We start from the raw sequence: 18522 nt of genomic DNA on the forward strand, positions 1-18522 counted from the left end.
GAGGTCATTTACATCTATAAATACTGTAGACAGAATAGCAAACGCAGAAGTCTTTTTTACAATTTCTATTGTAACTTATAAGTGGAAAACATCAGAAATCATATTCTTACAAAAATGCACGACAAAAGACAATGCAATACACAAGAAATACTTTGTGTATCCGTTTAACAGGAAACAACAATTAAGCTCAACAGAAAACATTTCCTTTATCTCGTGGTGCTCCAAAAAATGTCTGGCTGTGAGTGTTGAGCTCCAGGGAGACAGACGGCAGATCTCTGTCTGAATCACAGCGCACAAGACAGTATAATAGAGGACAATTATTGAGCTCAGAGACTGAAAATTTTAAGTGTGGCTGTGAAAAGAGAGAGAGAGGTCGTTCTTTACCTTCAGTGGATTAATTACAGCCTTTACCTTGTCTCTAGTTCAGACATTGCAGAGACGGCACACGTCAGAGCAGGTACCTGATAACAGAGAGAGAGAGAGGAGGGGGCACATTTGGCCTCTTTTGTGTCCAGAAGAGAAGCCACAGGGCAAGCGCACACATATTCTCATAATTACTCCTAAAAGAGCTCATCATATGTGCTGTCATGATGTAGGGTGTGTGGATGAGACACAAAGAGAGAATGCTGGAAAAAAAGCATTTTTACTGCCTTTATGATAATATATTTTCACATGAAATAACATACTGAGTTTTTATGATGGTGAAAAATGTGTATATTTATAATGTGTATATAATAATAATAAGACATTCGCCTTTATATGCTGTACATATTAAGCAGATAAAATGTTATTAATGTTTGAGAAAAAAATCTCTTGCAATAATATTATTTTAGTACATATAAACTAAAATAATCTAAAGATATTTTTTTATTTGTTGGATTTGAATGTTTGATTATGATCTTACAGTTACTGTGTTACACTTTTGGAAACTGGTAAAATATTTAGTTTAATTAATTTAATTTAATTTGATTAATTTTAAATTGTAGTTATTTGGTTGTACGTCGTTTCTTATGTCCATGTTTTTTTAAATTCATATTGGTTTTAGTTTAAATATATATAGATATAAACACAATTATGTTTTTACATTTATGTTATTTTAAGGGACAAACAATAAATTTAGTCCAAGTAACATTTTAAAAATAATTTTTAATCTCAGAAGAGCGATATAGACTGAATGAAGGAACCCTAAACTTACAATAAGGTTGTATTAGTTATAATGTTAATTAATGTATTTACTAACATGACCAAACAGTGAACAAAACCTTTATTACAGTATTTATTCATATTTTGTTAAAAAAATAAAGTTAACTGACAAAGCATTAAATGAGACTTTCTTACATATACAGTTTAAGTCAGAATTATTAGCCCCCCTTTGTTTTTTTTCTTTTTTAAATATTTCCCAAATTAGGTTCAACAGAGTAAGGACATTTTCACAGTATTTCCTATAAGATTTTTTTATGGAGAAATTTGTTTTATTTCGGCAAGAATAAAAGCAGTTTTTAATTTTTTTCGAATCAATTTAAGGTAAAAATTATTAGCCCCTTTAAGCTATTTATAGTCTGTATAGCTATTTATAGTAGACTACAGAACAAACCATTGTTATACAATAACTAATTACCCTATCCTGCCTAGTTAACCTAATTAACCTAGTTAAGCCTTTAAATGTCACTTTAAACTGTATAGAAGTGTCTTGAAGAATATCTAATCAAATATTATTTACTGTCATCATGGCAAAAATAAAATAAATCCTTTATTAGAAATGAGTTATTTAAACTATTATGTTTAGAAATGTGTTGAAGAAAATCTTCTCTTTGTTAAACAAAAATTGGAAAAAAATATACAGGGGGGCTAATAATTCTGACTTCAACTGTATATACACTATCTGACAAAAGTTTTGTCGTCAATCTCAGTTGTAAGAGCATAAAATAATAACTTGACTTCTAGTTGATCATTTGGAAAAGTGGCAGAAGGTCAATTTTTCTGATAAATTGTCTGTTGAACTGCATCCCAATCATCACAAATACTGCAGAAGACCTATTGGAACCCACATGGACCCAAGAGTCCCATAGAAATCAGTTAAGTTTGGTGAAGGAAAACTCATGGTTTGGGGCTACATTCAGTGTGAGAGCGTGCAAGGGATCTGCTGAGTGGATGGCAACATCAACAGCCTGAGATATCAAGATATTTGTGCTGCCCATTACATTACAAACCACAGGAGAGGGCAAATTCTTCAGCAGGATAGCATTCCTTCTCATACTTCAGCCTCCATATCATAGTTCCTGAAAGCAAAGAATGGTTTGTTCTGTAGACTATCGAAAAAAAATTGTTTAAGGGGGCTAATAATTTTGACCTTAAAATGGCTTTAAAAAAATTTAAAACTGCTTTTATTCTAGTCAAAATAAAACAAATAAGACTTTCTCCAGAAGAAAAAATATTATCAGACATACTGTGAAAATTTCCTTGCTCTGTTAACAATCATTTAGGACATATTTAAAAAAGAAAATATTTTAGCAATATTACTAATGTTTAGCAATAGTAGTAGTAGTAGTAAAACATTATTCATCCCAAAAACGGAAATTTCAGTGAGAAGGACAATACAACATAAAATCACAGTAAAGCATTACAAATTTCACAAAGCCAATTCTATAATACCTACTTTATGTTTCAAAAAGCCTCACTGCTTGTTATATTAAATATTTTTCTCCCTATTTATTTTTTAAACACTGATATCCTAAATATTCTGAAACTCATTATACTGTGGGTGCCCTATATCAAATATTATTGCCCTATTATCATTTCCATAGCTTTACTCAAAAATCTAGTCTGACACATTGATTGTAAACCCATCACAGGGTTGCCAGGTCATTTATGTACTTCATGTGAAATATTCCAGCTATATCCTTCTCGGGGAGCTGTTTACTAACTCTTTTCTATATTAACTCTTACTGGTCCCACAGAGACCGGAGAAAGAGAGAGTTTGGAGAAAGAGAAGTGCAAACAGAAGGCTGTAAGGGAGTTGTAGAGAGCACTGCATTAAAATACATGACTCCTGAGCTCTTCACACAAGCACCCTCACCTCACTCCAAAAAAACGACGCATATGCTAATTTCCCGCGGTATATTTAAAGAGAGCAGACAGTATAATCAGCAGCTGTGTCCTTCCAACGTTTCGTGCTGTGGCTTCATAAACCTGTGGTCACCGTGTTCCTGCCTGATTGCTCATTTTGATTGCACAGGGCTGATTAGAGCGCTAGCCAGGGGGGGGAATAAAAGTTTTCCTTCAGTCTGAACGCTAGCTATTTCTCCAGGCTGCGCTGCCTCTCCCACTCGCTCTCTTTCTTCTTTCTCTCACTCTTCCGCCCTTTCTTGAAATCAGTGAGCCTCTTGACCTTGCGTATGCTGAATGACATTACAGAGGACTGGCAGCGTGTCCCTGAGGGGCCACCATAGCGCTCACATTTCCAATTTAAATAGTTGGAGCAGCACGAGAGGACTGGCATTAACAATTCAAATAAACAGAGGCCGCTGCTAATGTGTGCATTATTAGCTCCTGTATCTCACAGGAATGTAAAGCACAGTACTTTCAATGAAGTATGCAGAGGAATGTGTTTCTGGACTTAACTAGAGGGAGAAAAAGAACTGCTTACATTAGCTTCAACTGGATTATGTTATGACTGTTTGGTGTTGTTGATTTAATTATTAATAGCATCTAGGCTCGAAGGAAGCACACAGATTACATTGATAAATTTTATTTGATAATAAATTGATATTATAGATATATTTTTTTTAAAAGCTATGTATAAATAATAGTTTTTTAGAATATGGTTTCTCTGGTTTAAAGTGGATTCAGCACATATTTTGCAATGCAAAAAAATATATTTTCTTAATTTGAGTTTTTTTTCGTTTCCAGTCCAAATATCTAAAAACTCTTAAATTAGGAAGCATTTTCTAGACAAGCAAAAATATTGTCATGTTTTTAAAAATAAGGTAAAAATTAAGTGAGTTTTCCTTAAAAATTCTAAATAATCTGCCAATTAGGTAAGCAAAATAATCTTATCTTTTCTGAAAACAATATTTTTTACTTGTCTAGAAAATCATTTTTGATTGAAGATTTTTTAGATATTAGGACTAGAAACAAGAAATAAAACTAAGGAATAAAAACATTTTTTGCAGTATTAAAAGTTTAGTTTTAAAAAGACACTTGTGTCGTGTTGTACTAAACATTTATTCATTTCCTTCTGTTGAACACAAAACAAGATCATCTGCCGAATGATGGAAAAAGCAGTCATCCATAGTAGGAACAAAAATACTTTGGCTGTCAATGGCTGTTATTTCCAACATTCTTCAGTATATGTTTCTTTGTGTTTAATTAGATTAGTTTATTTTGATGATGAATTAATAATGACAGAATTTTCATTCATGGATGAACTATCCCTTTAATCCTTTAAAATAAAGTCAGTTGTACACTCTATTTATTTACAAGTTGTATTTGAAATCAGGATCAACATCGAATCAAGTAATCTAAGTATTAGAAAATAAAAACAACCACGGATAAAAATAATTAAAAACTGATTTAAATGTGTTAAAAACATGTTGTAAAGCAATGAATAAGAAAAGAAAGACATAATAGTGCGACCTGTTGGACATATCACAGTGCATTTCACATTTACTCATTTAGCAGACGCTTATCCAAAGCGTTTTGCACTTCAGTTATCAGTATAGGCCAACATTTCTGTGTATTAATAGTATTTTCAAAACTATTCTTGATTTAACTACAAAATGTAGGACTTCTTTCATTAAAATATACAAAAAAAAAAAAAACACTGGAACAGTTATTTTTTACTAACTTATGCACTTAAATTATCCCAAATGTTTTCCGTTTGGTTTTATAGAAAACAGGGAAAGACCAAAGATGCTTCAATATATTTTGCATTATTTTAGCTTGCATAGAGCAGCATTATAACAGAACTCTAAAATGTATTTAGGATAATAAAACAGCGCTGCATCTTCCCCGCGTGATCACGGCTTAAAGAACCAGAAGTGGTGGACTCTGGCATAATATAAGCTCTGTTGCTTTCATGCCATGTTGTTCTCATCTCTCATCAGCAATTTCTTTATCTGACTCACTTCACTTAAATTGTTATCAGCCTTTTTCTGCTTCTTACCATGATAATACGTTTTGAATACTTTGTAATGAAGACCACAACTCCCACACTGTAACAAAATTTTTTAAGCTGAATCAAATTAACCTTAGTCCATTGAACTTATATTATGTTCAACTGACTTAAAACAGCTTACTTAACTTATAAAATTAAGTTGGAACATGATTAACTTAGTTTAATAAGTTACAATGAACTAAAAACATATGCTGTCATGACTAATTGATCATAGAATGTTTTAAAGTGCATGATTCCATACTCAGTCTCAGCCTCATCAAAATATGCCTTTGTTTGTTGTGAATATTTGCCCTCTAGTGGCAAATATTACACAGTGTGCCTTTAATATCAATAAACACACAGTGCATTTGACATACTACAAGCCTCAGTGTTTAGGAGCTCAACTCAAGCAGTCATTAGCGGAGAGCACTCTGATTCTTTCATATACATGTAGTAAGAGAAAGTGAAAGAGCTTTGCTTACCACTGTAAATTAATCCTCTACATGAAAATGATATGCTTTCTTGTTTTCCATTGTCATAATAAATGAGTTTGTTCAGATATATTCAGCCTAAAGCCCTGCTCACACTCTGAGATTTCAGCCACGATTTTGTCATGTGAGACAAATTTGGGGAATCCTAAAAGGTTCCTGACATCCTAGGCTAGGATTTTCCTCCGATGAAGTTCTAGCAGTGTCAGAAGATTTCACACACATTCCTGCAGTGTGACAACAGCTGCGATGAGCATCAATCCAAGAACCAATTGGAGCGCAGAATCTGATGACGCGAATCCATGTGACAATTCAAATGACCACGGTGAAATGTCAAAACAGTTTTTTTCTTACTGGTTTTATTATTGAGACACGCCGTGTGCAAAATTGCCACTACAGATTGTTTATGTTTGCTGCATGGAATCATTTCAGAATGTGGGATCGTGAAAGTGTCACAGATGGATGACGTCAAACTCCAGGGGAGTTTTCTTCCATGTTTGGTGCTTCTTCATTGTCGTTCAGTCTGACATTATGACGGCTGAGATCTGAAAAACATGGAAGCCATGTTCATGCAGTCTGACATACTACAATCATTCAGGATTATTAAAAAAATTGCACAGTGTGAGCCTCAGTTAGCTTCGTTTTCAGTGTCCTGAACGTCAAGACTAGTCAGACACCACAGTGGGTTTTGTGGCCAATTGAACACACAGAACTGATGTTAAAGAGAGCTCTGATTGGCTGTTCAATTTAGCAAACAAATTAGGCATGACAAATAAAAGCAAAAATAATGAAAGATAGCAAAGAATACATGATACAAATGTCATTTTTTAACATTTATAATCATTTAAATGTGTAATATACACTCAAAAAACTGCTTGTTTAAACTACTTATTTAAAATGAGCTGAATCAACACAATTCTTGAGGTTTTTTTTGCTTCTGCTACTGTTTTATGTTAAATCCACTTAAATTTGTAAAACAATTAAGTTAACTTAATCGATTTGTGTTGGTACAACATGAAGCAATTGAGGATAACCCAGCCTTTTTTGACAGTATTTTATGATTTTATATGGAAATCATGATTTATCAGAAACAAAAAGAACAGCATTTGATTGAACTAGAAATCTAAGGTCTTTACTGACACTTTTGATCAATTTAGCATGTCCTCGAATAAATAAAAGTATTCATTTCTTTGAAACTATTTTTTTATGACTCAATAGCACAAATTACTGACTCATTCATAAAAACAGCCTCTTGTTTTATTCCTGAATGAATGAATCGACTGACTGAATGATTCATTGACTTTCAGAACTCACTGTTGTATTAATATTTGAGATTCCACGGGAGTCTTTTGCAGCTGTGTGTGTGTGTGTGCGTTTAGCTGAAGCCCTTGATGCTCATAAGTGTAAGCAAGCTTTGTTGGCTCCAAAAAAAAAGAGATAAACATCTCCGTTGTATATCACAGTTTAAGGCGCTTGGCACAGATCACTGCCGGGGGTTAAGCTGTCTTTTCCAGAGCTGACAATGCTCAAGGGCTTACAGTGTGACATACGACCCTATTTATATAACTACTTTTGTTTTAGACATACAATGCTGATATCTATAATATGTACAGTTAAAATCATTGCATCTTTTTAACATTAACTATATTGAGGACAGCTCCAGTAATGCGTTTATCATCTGTATGGTGATATGGTGATCATTCTGCTGTGTGGCAAAGGTTTTTCACGCTCTCAGTGTTAGCGTGACCAAGCCTGCCATATTTCAAAGAAGAGGCAGAATCTGCCTGTGCTAAATGTGCATTCGCTTGCCGATCAGCATCAGATAGAGCGCAGGGGGATCAGAGATACTTGGGGGGAAAAGGGGTCTGCTGTCTGCTTGATGCAAATGTTATCATGAGGAAAGCTTGCCCCTTATCACTCTCGCACCCACCGGCGGGACGCCTGCCTGTATGCCTTGCTCAGGATTATCCCTCAAGGGCCAATATTGCTCCATTGCATCATTCACACTCCTCCACAGAAAGGAAGAATAGATGTAATATGTTAAAATCTTTAAATGTATGTTAAAAATCCATAGAAATTGTGTTCTTTTTTTCTACAATAACTAATATTTGATGCTTAATAGCTGTACCAGTTCCACAGCCCGAACGGGTCAAATTGAATAATAATAATAATAATGTCTTACATTTATATAGCACTTTTCTAGACACTCAAAGCGCTTTACACATTGGGGGGAATCACCTCATCCACCACCAGTGTGCAGCATCCACCTGGATGATGCAACGACAGCCATATTGCGCCAGACCACACACCACATACAAGCTGATTGGTGGAGAGGAGACAGACGAAACCAATTATCATATGGGTATGATGGACAGAGGCCAGTGAGCAAATTTTGGCCAGGGTACCGGGGTTAAACCCCTACTCTTTTTTGAAGGACATCCTGGGGTTTTTAACGACCACAGAGAGTCAGGACCTCAGTTTATTGTCTCATTCGATAGACGGCACTCACTGAGCAGTATAGAGTCCCCTTCACTATACTGGGACGTTAGGACCCACACAGACCACAGGTTGAGCCCATCCCATCCAGGTGCTGACCGAGCGCAGCCTTGCTTAGCTTCAGTGGGCAACCATGTGAGAGTTGAAGTGAGCTAGCTGCCGGTTAGTCCTTATCAATATCCAGCAGCTACTGAAATGTGCCTAGTAATAATTTTGGAAAAGTCTGATTTAAATTAGAGGGACAGGTCACACAAAAATGCGACTTTAATGTTGATTACTTACCTAAAATGATCAATTGAAACTGCGGTTCTTGGTGGTTTGTAAGTTGTCTGAAGCTATGACAATTTGAGAGAGTTAAAAAAAATTAATCATTCAGGCAAAACTAAAATTAATAACTGTGGTCCATTAATATATACTGTGGGTCTAATAGAACAAACAACAAACTTTTTTTTAAAGTGCAATTAGTAAGTGATTAATTTCATTATTTATTTATAAAGCACAACCCAAGGTTGATTAGGGGCTAAAAAAATGACAATAGCCGCTTTCACACATACAGACCCTTTTTTGAAAATACCGGTAAGTTACTAGCAATTTTCGTTATCTTTAAGTATCGTTACTAGAAATTTTCCATAAAAAGAAGTTGTAACATTACAGGAAATTTGCCGGAATGCTGCTCTGTGCGAATGCAGAAGGAAAATTGCCGGAAAGAGCGTGTTCACGCTTAGAACGCGCTAACGTGAGACGTCTACTCCAGCCAAATTAGAACACTCAGACACATTCACATGCACGCCGATTATGAAAATTAAAACCGTTGAAATTTTTTCCAGACACATTTAGATGCTAGATGTTAGTTAGATAACGTTTATATGTTCCATCTTTATGCCAACTGTGGAAAAAAATTATGGATAAAATGCTTATGTTAAAACCGCTGTTTGTTGCTTGATGCATGTGCACATGAAGCAGCCGGTGAGCGCCAGCACACACATATTATGAACATCTCGACATGCAAAAGTATTCCTCCATATGTTTTCATAGAAGGTGTTCACAATACTTATCCATCCACCAAGTTTGTAATGTAGTCAAATGTTTACAAATACAAATGCAGCTGTTTAGAGCTCATTTCTGGTTCATGGTGTCAGAATTTACCAGTATTTTGGAAAAGATGTGTGAACGGTCTTTTCTGGAAAAATTCCATAACATCCTTGCCTGCATGATCCAAGAGACCTAGATGGAGTCAAGGAATGTAGGATATTGGATTAATATGATGGTGTAACTGTGTAGTGCTTTAAAACAAAAACAACGGTTAGAGAGAGGTAAAGATAGGGAAGATGTGATCATATTTTCGACTGACGGTCTTTAGCCTGGCTGCAACATTTGCACCATTTGCATGCACCCGATCACAGATTGAACAGCTCTGTAAAAAAGTGAATTATAATAATCGAGGCATGAAGTAATGAACGCATGTGTAACTTTTTCAGAATTCAATAAGGAAAGAAAGGATTTGACTTTAGGCAGATGGCATAAGTGAAAGAAACATGATCTGACCACAGCATTGATTTGTTGATCGAATTTGAGACTTGCACTGAGGTCACCAAGGTCCAAATCATAAAAATGGCTTAGGCTGAACAGTACTACTTGAGTATTTTCTTACTTTAAGGCTAAGCCATTGCATTTTGTGCAGACCATGTTTTGTACACACACTAGTAAGACGTCAGTGAGCATGAATTGGTGTGTTAAAAGTGAGCTATACTTGGCTGCTTAAATGAATCAATGAAATATCCACAAAATTGACAAAACACTCAAATAATAATGTTCATTTAGCTCTGTGTAACAAAGCAGATGCTGAAAACAGACTTGCAGATCCAAATGCAGTTTAATAATGGAGGTCATACAGGCACAGGTCAGAAATGGGAGCAAAACATTAGTACAGGGGAAATCCAAAAGACGTGGTCAGCATACAGCAAGAGGTCATTCAAGGCGGCAATGAATCAAAACGAGGAACAAGGCAAGGATTAACACACAGGAAACCAAACCAGGAAACCCGCTTCGTAATGTTCATACTGAAACAAGAATCGGCAAAGTGTGAATGAAGGTGAGGTGTATTTATAGTCCAGTAGCCAGTGTAGATGAGCAGCAGATGTGTCTTTGTGTCCAGATTATTGTCAGCTGTTGCAGGAGTTGATGAGTGCAGGGGGTTCTGGGAGTTGTAGTTCATTCAGGAGTAATCTCCCATATAGAAAACACTGCTGGTGATAGCAACAAACTACAGGAAGTAAATTGCCAGTGGAGACTAGAACTGCACAGTTTTGGATAAACTGGCGAAGTCTTTTTTTGTTGTGGTTTGTTTAATAGAGAGAACAAGTTTACATTCTCATCTAATAATAAGTGGGTATAAACTGTGGGTCATGTGGGTATAAACTAAATAATTTTCTTTACAGAATTTTAGCACTAAAATAAAGTGACACGCAAGCAAAAACTGCCTTTATTTGCGACCAAATCTATAAATACTGTAAAGGCTCTATTATCAGTTTGGGATGCTTTTATGTGCCCACCAGTGTCAAAATCAAACCTTTGCCCTCCCATAACCCATGCTCAGGCGAACAGAGTCTCGGGAGAGAGAAAGTGAGCTATAAAAAGAGGTTTGTGAGTGTCATCCCACTTGGTCGCCTCTCTGGGGTTGATTCGTCCACAGTCCTGGTCTCTTTCAAGTGTCTCTCCAGTCAGGCTATTAGTCGCCCTGCAGTGAGGGTCGGCAGAGGAGAAACCTGCACTAATAGGACAGGAGCTTATGGGGGCGTACAGGGGCTAAAGTAACACCATCATCAGCCAGGAGAGCGAAGCCTCATAACCACCCTCAGTCTTCACACAGGCTCAGGAGGTGCTTATAGTCTCCATTACGAGGGATGGAGAAGTTTTCTGAAATGAAATGGACTCGAAATGTGATGTTTTATGTTGACTGGAGATCTGTGCCACTTGACCTAGTTCACTAGTGTCTGAGAGACCTTTGGCTTAAAGATGGAGTTGCTGACCCATTTTCAATAGCACTCATAGAAGCAGCACAACTGTTTTTAACATGACTTTGCTCCTTACTTTAAAATAAATATGTGATATTATGGAACATAGGAGTATTTATCAGGTTAATCTCAATTAGCTAGAAGTGATAGCACTGTGTATGAGCAATATGAACAGTGATAGTTATTGGATCTCTCAGGGTGCTTTCACGTTTGGTTCAAATGCCTGGACCTAACCCAAGTTTGATTGTCTCCTCTTGCCACCTTCTCAGCTGGTTTGTGTTCACACCACACTTTCTTCTGGTCCCCATCAAGCAGCTGTATACAGCTGTTGCTAGGTAACAGCCATTAAAACCAGGGTGCGAAAATGGAAAGATGTACGCACATTACAGTCGTTCTGCTTTCACCAAATTGTTTGGGTTGGTAACATAAAGAGAGCGACTTGTCTATCTGCCACAAAAATATTAAAAATGTTCAGAACATGAGACGATGTCTGCATAAATTTTTTTTGAAAAAAAAAAAAGCAGACATTGGGCTGTTTTAACGATCTAGGCGCAAAGTCTAAAGCGCATGGCACAAAAGCATTAAAGCTCTTACTTCCCTTCCCCTTCATTTCACTGTTCTCTTCACTGCATACACCCCAAAAAGTGGCAGGTTTTTTAAAATACTTTGTTAGGATTGCACAATATTTGGCTAAGATACAACCATTTGAAATCATGGAATTCATTTATTCATTTTCTTTTCGGCTTAGTCCCTTTATTAATCCGGGGTTGCCACAGCGGAATGAACTGCCAACTTATCCAGCAATTTTTTTACGCAGCGGATGCCATTTCAACCGCAACCCATCTCTGGGAAACATCCATACACACTCACACTTATACACTACGGACAATTTAGCCTTCCCAAATTAACCTGTACTGCATGTCTTGGACTGTGGGGGAAACCGGAGCACCCGGAGGAAACTCACGCAAACACAGGGAGAACATGCAAACTCCACACAGAAACACCAACTGACCCAGCCGAGGCTCGAACCAGCGACTTTCTTGCTGTGAGGCGACAGCACTACCTACTGTGCCACTGCATTGCCAAAACCATGGAATCTGAAAGTAAAAAAAATCACAATACTGAGAAAATCGGTTTTACACGGTCTGACCCAGCAGGGACTCGAACCAGCGACCTTCTTGCTGTGAGGCAACAGTGAGCCACTGTTGCCACCGTGTCGCCACAATGCATGTTACCAATCCAAAAAAAAATTGTTTTGATATTTATTTACAGTAGGAAATTGACAAAAAAAATGAACATGATCTTTATTTAATATTCTTGTTTTAGCCATAAATTAATGGATAATCTTGACTTATACAATACATACATTGGCTATTCCCAAAAATATACTCGTGCAACATTAGACTGTTTTGTGGTCCAGGGTCACATTTATTCAAATTCTCTATGCTAAATCAAACTTTAGAAGCAAATAGCAGGAGAATCAGTCAGGATTTTGTCGTCTTGCTTTCAGGAAGTTGCTTTCTTGTGCTGAATTGAGGTTGAGTTGGTTGTCTTTGTGAGCGTGGACCTCATTTCCTCTGCAGCTCTTGACAGTTCAGATTAATACAGAAGATCAGATGAAGCTCAAGCACTCGGTGAGGTGACGGAGAGAAATGGAGAGTTTCACCCCAATGTATAAAAGTCCTGGACCTCATTTTTCCTCATACTTTTCAACTGTCTCATCTTTAAATACCTCAATCTCTACCAGCGTTCCCTTGCCTGTCCTGTTCAAACTCTTCCTGATAACTTGCTTTTGTGTTTGTGTTTTTCTCATTACTCTTCATTCAAATACTAGTAACTCTCTCTTTGTATCTGTATGTGTGAATCCAGCTAGCCATATTGATTATGGTGTGTGGATTGTAATTCTTATTTTACAATTAAAATATATATATATTTCTTATGTGTTAATACTGTAAAAAGCTTATTATATAGATTATTCATTAATTTTCCTTCGGCTTAGCCCCTTACTTATTAGAAGTGATCTGCCAACTATTCTGGCATATGTTTTACACAGTGGATGCCCTTCCAGCTGCAAATCGGTATTGGGAAACACCTATACACTCTCACATTCACACACACACTCATACTCCACGGCCAATTTGGTTCATCCAATTCACTTATAGCGCATGTCTTTGGACAGTAGGGGAGGAAACCCACTCCAACACGGGGAGAACATGCAAACTGGCCCAGTCGGGACTCCAACCAGCAACCTTTTTGCTGTAAGGTGACAGTGCTAACTGCTTGAGCCACCATGCCGCACTACTGTATAGATTATTATTAGTATAATTAGTAGCAATTGCAATTAATGTAACAAATCTCAGTTAAAATAATGCATAGATGTTTTGAATAATGTTATTTTTAAATGTGGGTCAATAAAGTGCTAATTTTGTTCACAATAACTTGGGTTGGTTGATTGAAATCTGGTTTTGCTTAAGTATGCATACTAGACCAGCAGTTGGCCATGTCACTTTTCAAAGAAACACACTGTGTCTGCACAGACACACAGACACGCCTTGTAGTACAGTGGTTCCCAAATTGGGGGTCGGGACCCCCTGATCTACAAAAGTCAAATAAATGTTATTAAACTATTAGAAGTACTATATTTTAACCATAGTTTTTAATAGTAAAAAAACAACAACATGAAAAAATGAAAATGAAAAGCCATCAGCCCTTAACTATTTTTTTAGTAGGATTGGTGTTTTTACATTAGATTAGCAACACAGCAATAGTGTCAGCTGTTGTCACAATCAACCAGCGATCTAATCCTGACAGATCATCGGTAAACACGCAGATCACTAACATACTGCAAATCCAGCATTACATGGACTACAATTTCCAGTCATGCACCGCTCACACGCACCTGTTCCAGATTCTGCTGATTGCACACACTCACAGCCGGAGGATCATTATGGACTGATTACAAGGAATATATACAAAGCACACATTTTATGGCAGATTCTTATAAACAGTATTGCAACATTATGATGCGTTTTGCTTATTTTGTCTTGCCGTGTTAGACCCTAGCCTTGTTTTCTTGTTTTATTCCTGTCTGCTGCCTGCCTTCTGACCACTTGCCTGATATTTGACTACGACTCTGGATTTCTGTTTGCCCCTGTGTTGACCGTTGTTTTCCTGACCATACTGTTAATAAATCCTGCATTTGGATCCTCACCTACGTTGTCAGCATCCACATCACATTACAGCTGCAGCATATTGATTTTAAAGCACCAGGTTAAACTTTCTGACTTTATGACAATCAGATACATTAAAAATAAATACAGGTCACAGTGGAATATTGAGAATGATCTCCGATTGGCAGTCTCCAAAATTAAACCAAGAATAGACTTGTGCTGAAAACATTGTCCCTTTAGCTGAGGTTAATATTAAAATAAACATATTAATAAATAAATAAAACTATAAAAATGATATTGTTGTTAGACTGTTGCACTTTTTCCTGTTGTCAATATGCTCATGTTTATATTATTCTATTGTTTATATTGTTTATATTGTCCTATTGTTGTAGGAGCAACGTTTGCGTATTTATAACCACCTAAGAGGAGTTTGGGGGTGTCGAGTCACTGGCATTGTTATTTTAGGGGTCGAAGGCTGAAAAGTTTGAGAACCCCTGTGGTAGTACGCCATTGTCATTTTGCTTGTCAAATACATACATGCATGCACATGACATCGCCATTTTCATAATGAAAATGTAATGCTTACAGAGAGATAATGATATCTGCTTGCTGCTGGGATTACTCACATTTCAGCTTACAGCTATATGTTGTAATAATTCAGCTCAACAGCCAATAAGCAACAGCATTACATTTCAGTGAGGCTCCCTTTCTATCTCTCTTTTACTCCATCCATCGTCTTAGAGCGCTGTAGAGTGATGTGCGTCTCTGCAAAGGAGACTGTCATATGTAAATATGGGTTTCTTGTCTAATCACAATCCTTTTTTCTGAGCGAAGCATGAGAGGCGAAAGTCTGCTTTTACCCAAGAAAAGGCTTTAATGCTCATTTGATCTGAGAACACAGCGTGAACACCCCTTATACATTTCTAACTAGAACAGATCTCTTTCAAGCACTTTAACGTGGCTTTATTTCGGCACTGGGGAGAAAACGCACAATTTCACACCATTTTCCAAAAGCAATAGATATGTACTGAGAATCTGTTCTGCGAAAATGTATTTAATTCTGAAGCAATAACAACTCCTCAAAGGAAGAATGAAACAGCATTAGTTGAGCTCCGCTATCTCGAACATTTCTCGATATTAGGAGGCTATGAAACCAAACACTGTGAAATAGGGTTTACTGGGAAAAGGAAAAAGGCTTGACTTGAGCATTGTGTTTCTTGTACAGGTGTCCGACCGCTGTGTGGTGGCTTTGGTGCCCAAGCAGACGTCCTCCTACAACATTCCACCCACAACTAGCATCTCCCGGACATCTATCAGTAGATACGGTGAGTATGTTTGATGAAAGTGATTGAGAACAGGCCTGTAATTATGCGTTTAGTAAATTAGAAACTTGAAGTTGGTATACAGATTTACAGTGTTGGGGTTAATCATTACAAGTGATGCGAGTTACATAATATTACTTTTTTAAGTGACGAGTAAAGTAACGCATCACTTTAAAAACGTAAGTAATAATATTTGAGTTACTTTTTCAATTGACTTAGCTTTTAAAAGTAAATTGCTGAATTAAAATGAACAAAATGAGAGAATGAGCTCCCCGCAGGAACAGACAGAAACCAAGATGGCAGAGCCTTACAATTCTGTGATGGAAGTATTCTGATTATTTTGAACACATGGAAGAAAAGGGGATTGTCTCAGTGGACAGTTATTTTATTTAACTAATAAGACAAAATGTATCAAAGTAGCAAACACATTGCTTTGTGATATTTTAAAAACAATTTCAGGTGAACTATGATCAGTTTTGACAAAGCTAATTCATTATCGACAATCATTCTATTATCCAATCAGCTTAAAACCAAACTCCTATAAATAGTCAAACATGTCATATCTCTGTTTTCTCTCGACTTCAGTATCACTCTACCACCCTAACTCCACACAATTAAACACAATACCTACATATATCTGAGGGGGAGCCTTCTGGAGCCGGGCTAGACACTGTGCTTGGACCCCTGTCTCTCTCTCTCTCTATCCTGATAAGTGGAATAACATGAGTTAGGGTGTCTTTCCGAGCTCAGAGCCTGCTCCGCCGCACGCAACATACACATATTCTATTCAGTCAAATATCTGTGGAGTTCTGAAAGAGATCAAGCCTCAGCCAGGTAAGAAAGAAGTAACTCAAAAGTAACGTAACACATTACTTTCATATGAGAGCCGTCATTCGGATCATATGTTAAACGGAGGACCTGACTCTCTGTGGTCATTAAAAATCCCATAGGACTTTTTTGTAAAGCAGACCTGGGCATGTGGCCTGCTGAACTTTTTTGATCGGCCCACGTGAAGTATTTATTTAATTTAAATTCAACCGCAAACAGGGCCTTGCAATGCGCAGGTCTGATATTGCAAGTCAACAAAAGGGGACTTTCGCATATATCGTGCTTTGCATTTTGCGTGCTCAGTTTCTTTGTTTCAAATGGAGACGCTCCTGTTCAACATGCAAATAGGAAGGGATGCACATGCGCCCACTTTTTCCAGGCGCAGCAAGTTGAAATATATCAAAACATTTCAGAATGGTGCAAGCAAATCGTTGTGGCAGGAACCAATCAGGCAGCTTCACACTTTGTATGGAATTACACTGTAATAAAGGTAGACTAATTACCTCACAGCCCAACACAGGCTAGAATTCTCTCGCTGAACATTAATTAATTAATTAAAATGATCTAAACTGAAGCAATCAAACGAATAACCCTGTGGAACTTATATGAAGTTGATATTGTGATGCTGGTCTACAATACTTTTTGTGTAAAATTTATTTGTAAAACTTTAGAGTTTTTATGATTGTTTATTGAATAGTTTCACAGATTTTTATTTATTTATTTATTATTAATGTTCTTTTTTAAACAAATTAACTGTATTGATCTGGTCCTCTAAAACCACCCCAGATGTAGCCCAAATGTAGCCCCTGGGAAAAATTAATTACCCAACCCTGTCTTGGCCCACTGTCTGCCCTTACCGATCATGGCCTCCCAATCATCCCCATTCACTGAATTGGCTCTATCACTGTCTCTCTATTCCAACTATGGCTGGTGTCTGGTTGTGCCATTGTCCTGTGCCTGCCATCGCATCATTCAAGTGGATGCTGCACACTAGTGGTGGTGTGAAGAGATCCCCTACCCCCCTCCCTCATACATGCCAACACTCCCTTTTTTCCTGGAAGTCTCTTGTATTTCAGACTCATCTCCCGCTACCTTCCCGTTTTGTTATTTCACATGGCAAACTTTAGTTATTTTTCCCCCAATATCACCCCGGCCCTGGTCGCCAGCTTTATGGTACAGTCTGTAACACCCCTAGGTCGCCAACTTTGGTATAGTATCCAATCGCAGCAGCTCCCCAAAACCCAGTTCTTAGTACAGTACTAACACCACGGTACAGTTACTAACACAGTGTTCTGTCGATGTGTCCTACTTTGTCTGATTGTCCTACTTCCTATTCAAAATTTAGGTAGCACATTTTGATGACCCAATATGCTACCTATCATATTTTACTACCAGTGTAAATTTTATTGTGGAGTTGTGTGATAAGAAACTGTTATATCACTCTAACCTACCTAATCCGTAACCCCAACCCCAGAACCATTCAAATACAGTGTTGGTAGCATAATCTGATGGGTAGAAAAAAATGTCTGGACAACTATGTTATTCAGACAAACATACACCACCATCTCCCCATGCAAAACCCCCACAAATCTTGCCATGTATGCCCTCCCCACATCTTGATTGTGAAGCACTTTGTGTGTATGCTCACACACTCTTTTTCACACACATACGCTATGGACAATTTAGCTTACCTGATTCACCTATACCGCATGTCTTTAGACTGTGGGGGAAACCAGAGCACCCGGAGGAAACCTATTTCAACACGGGGAGAACATGCAAACTCCACATAGAAATGTCAACTGACTCAGCTAAGGCTCGAACCAGCGACCTTTTTGCTGTAAGGCGACAGCGGTATGCACTGCGTCACTGCACTGCCCTCAAGATTTAATATATAAGTAAATGTACAGATGGTTTTATATAACGCTTCTGATGAGCCACATGCTGCAGTTTCATTTTGCAGCCTGCAGGAAGCCCAAGGGAGCCTTCAGGGTACCAGAGAATGAGAGCGAGAGAGCAAGTCAGGAAGGGTAAGAGGAAGAGAGAGGTGTT

At 37.4% G+C, this 18522-nt stretch overlaps 1 protein-coding gene across 1 annotated transcript in view; it reads left to right on the forward strand.

Moving 5' to 3' along the window:
• Positions 1-18522, forward strand: part of plxna2 (plexin A2) — a 380453-nt gene that overhangs the window by 345601 nt on the left and 16330 nt on the right. Inside the window, exon 27 of the mRNA XM_056448621.1 lies at positions 15549-15648. Coding sequence (XP_056304596.1) covers positions 15549-15648 — 100 coding nt within the window. The remainder of the gene's footprint in view (positions 1-15548; positions 15649-18522) is intronic.

Source organism: Danio aesculapii, chromosome 23 (assembly GCF_903798145.1).
Source record: "Danio aesculapii chromosome 23, fDanAes4.1, whole genome shotgun sequence".
In the NCBI taxonomy this organism is placed as follows: domain Eukaryota; kingdom Metazoa; phylum Chordata; class Actinopteri; order Cypriniformes; family Danionidae; genus Danio; species Danio aesculapii.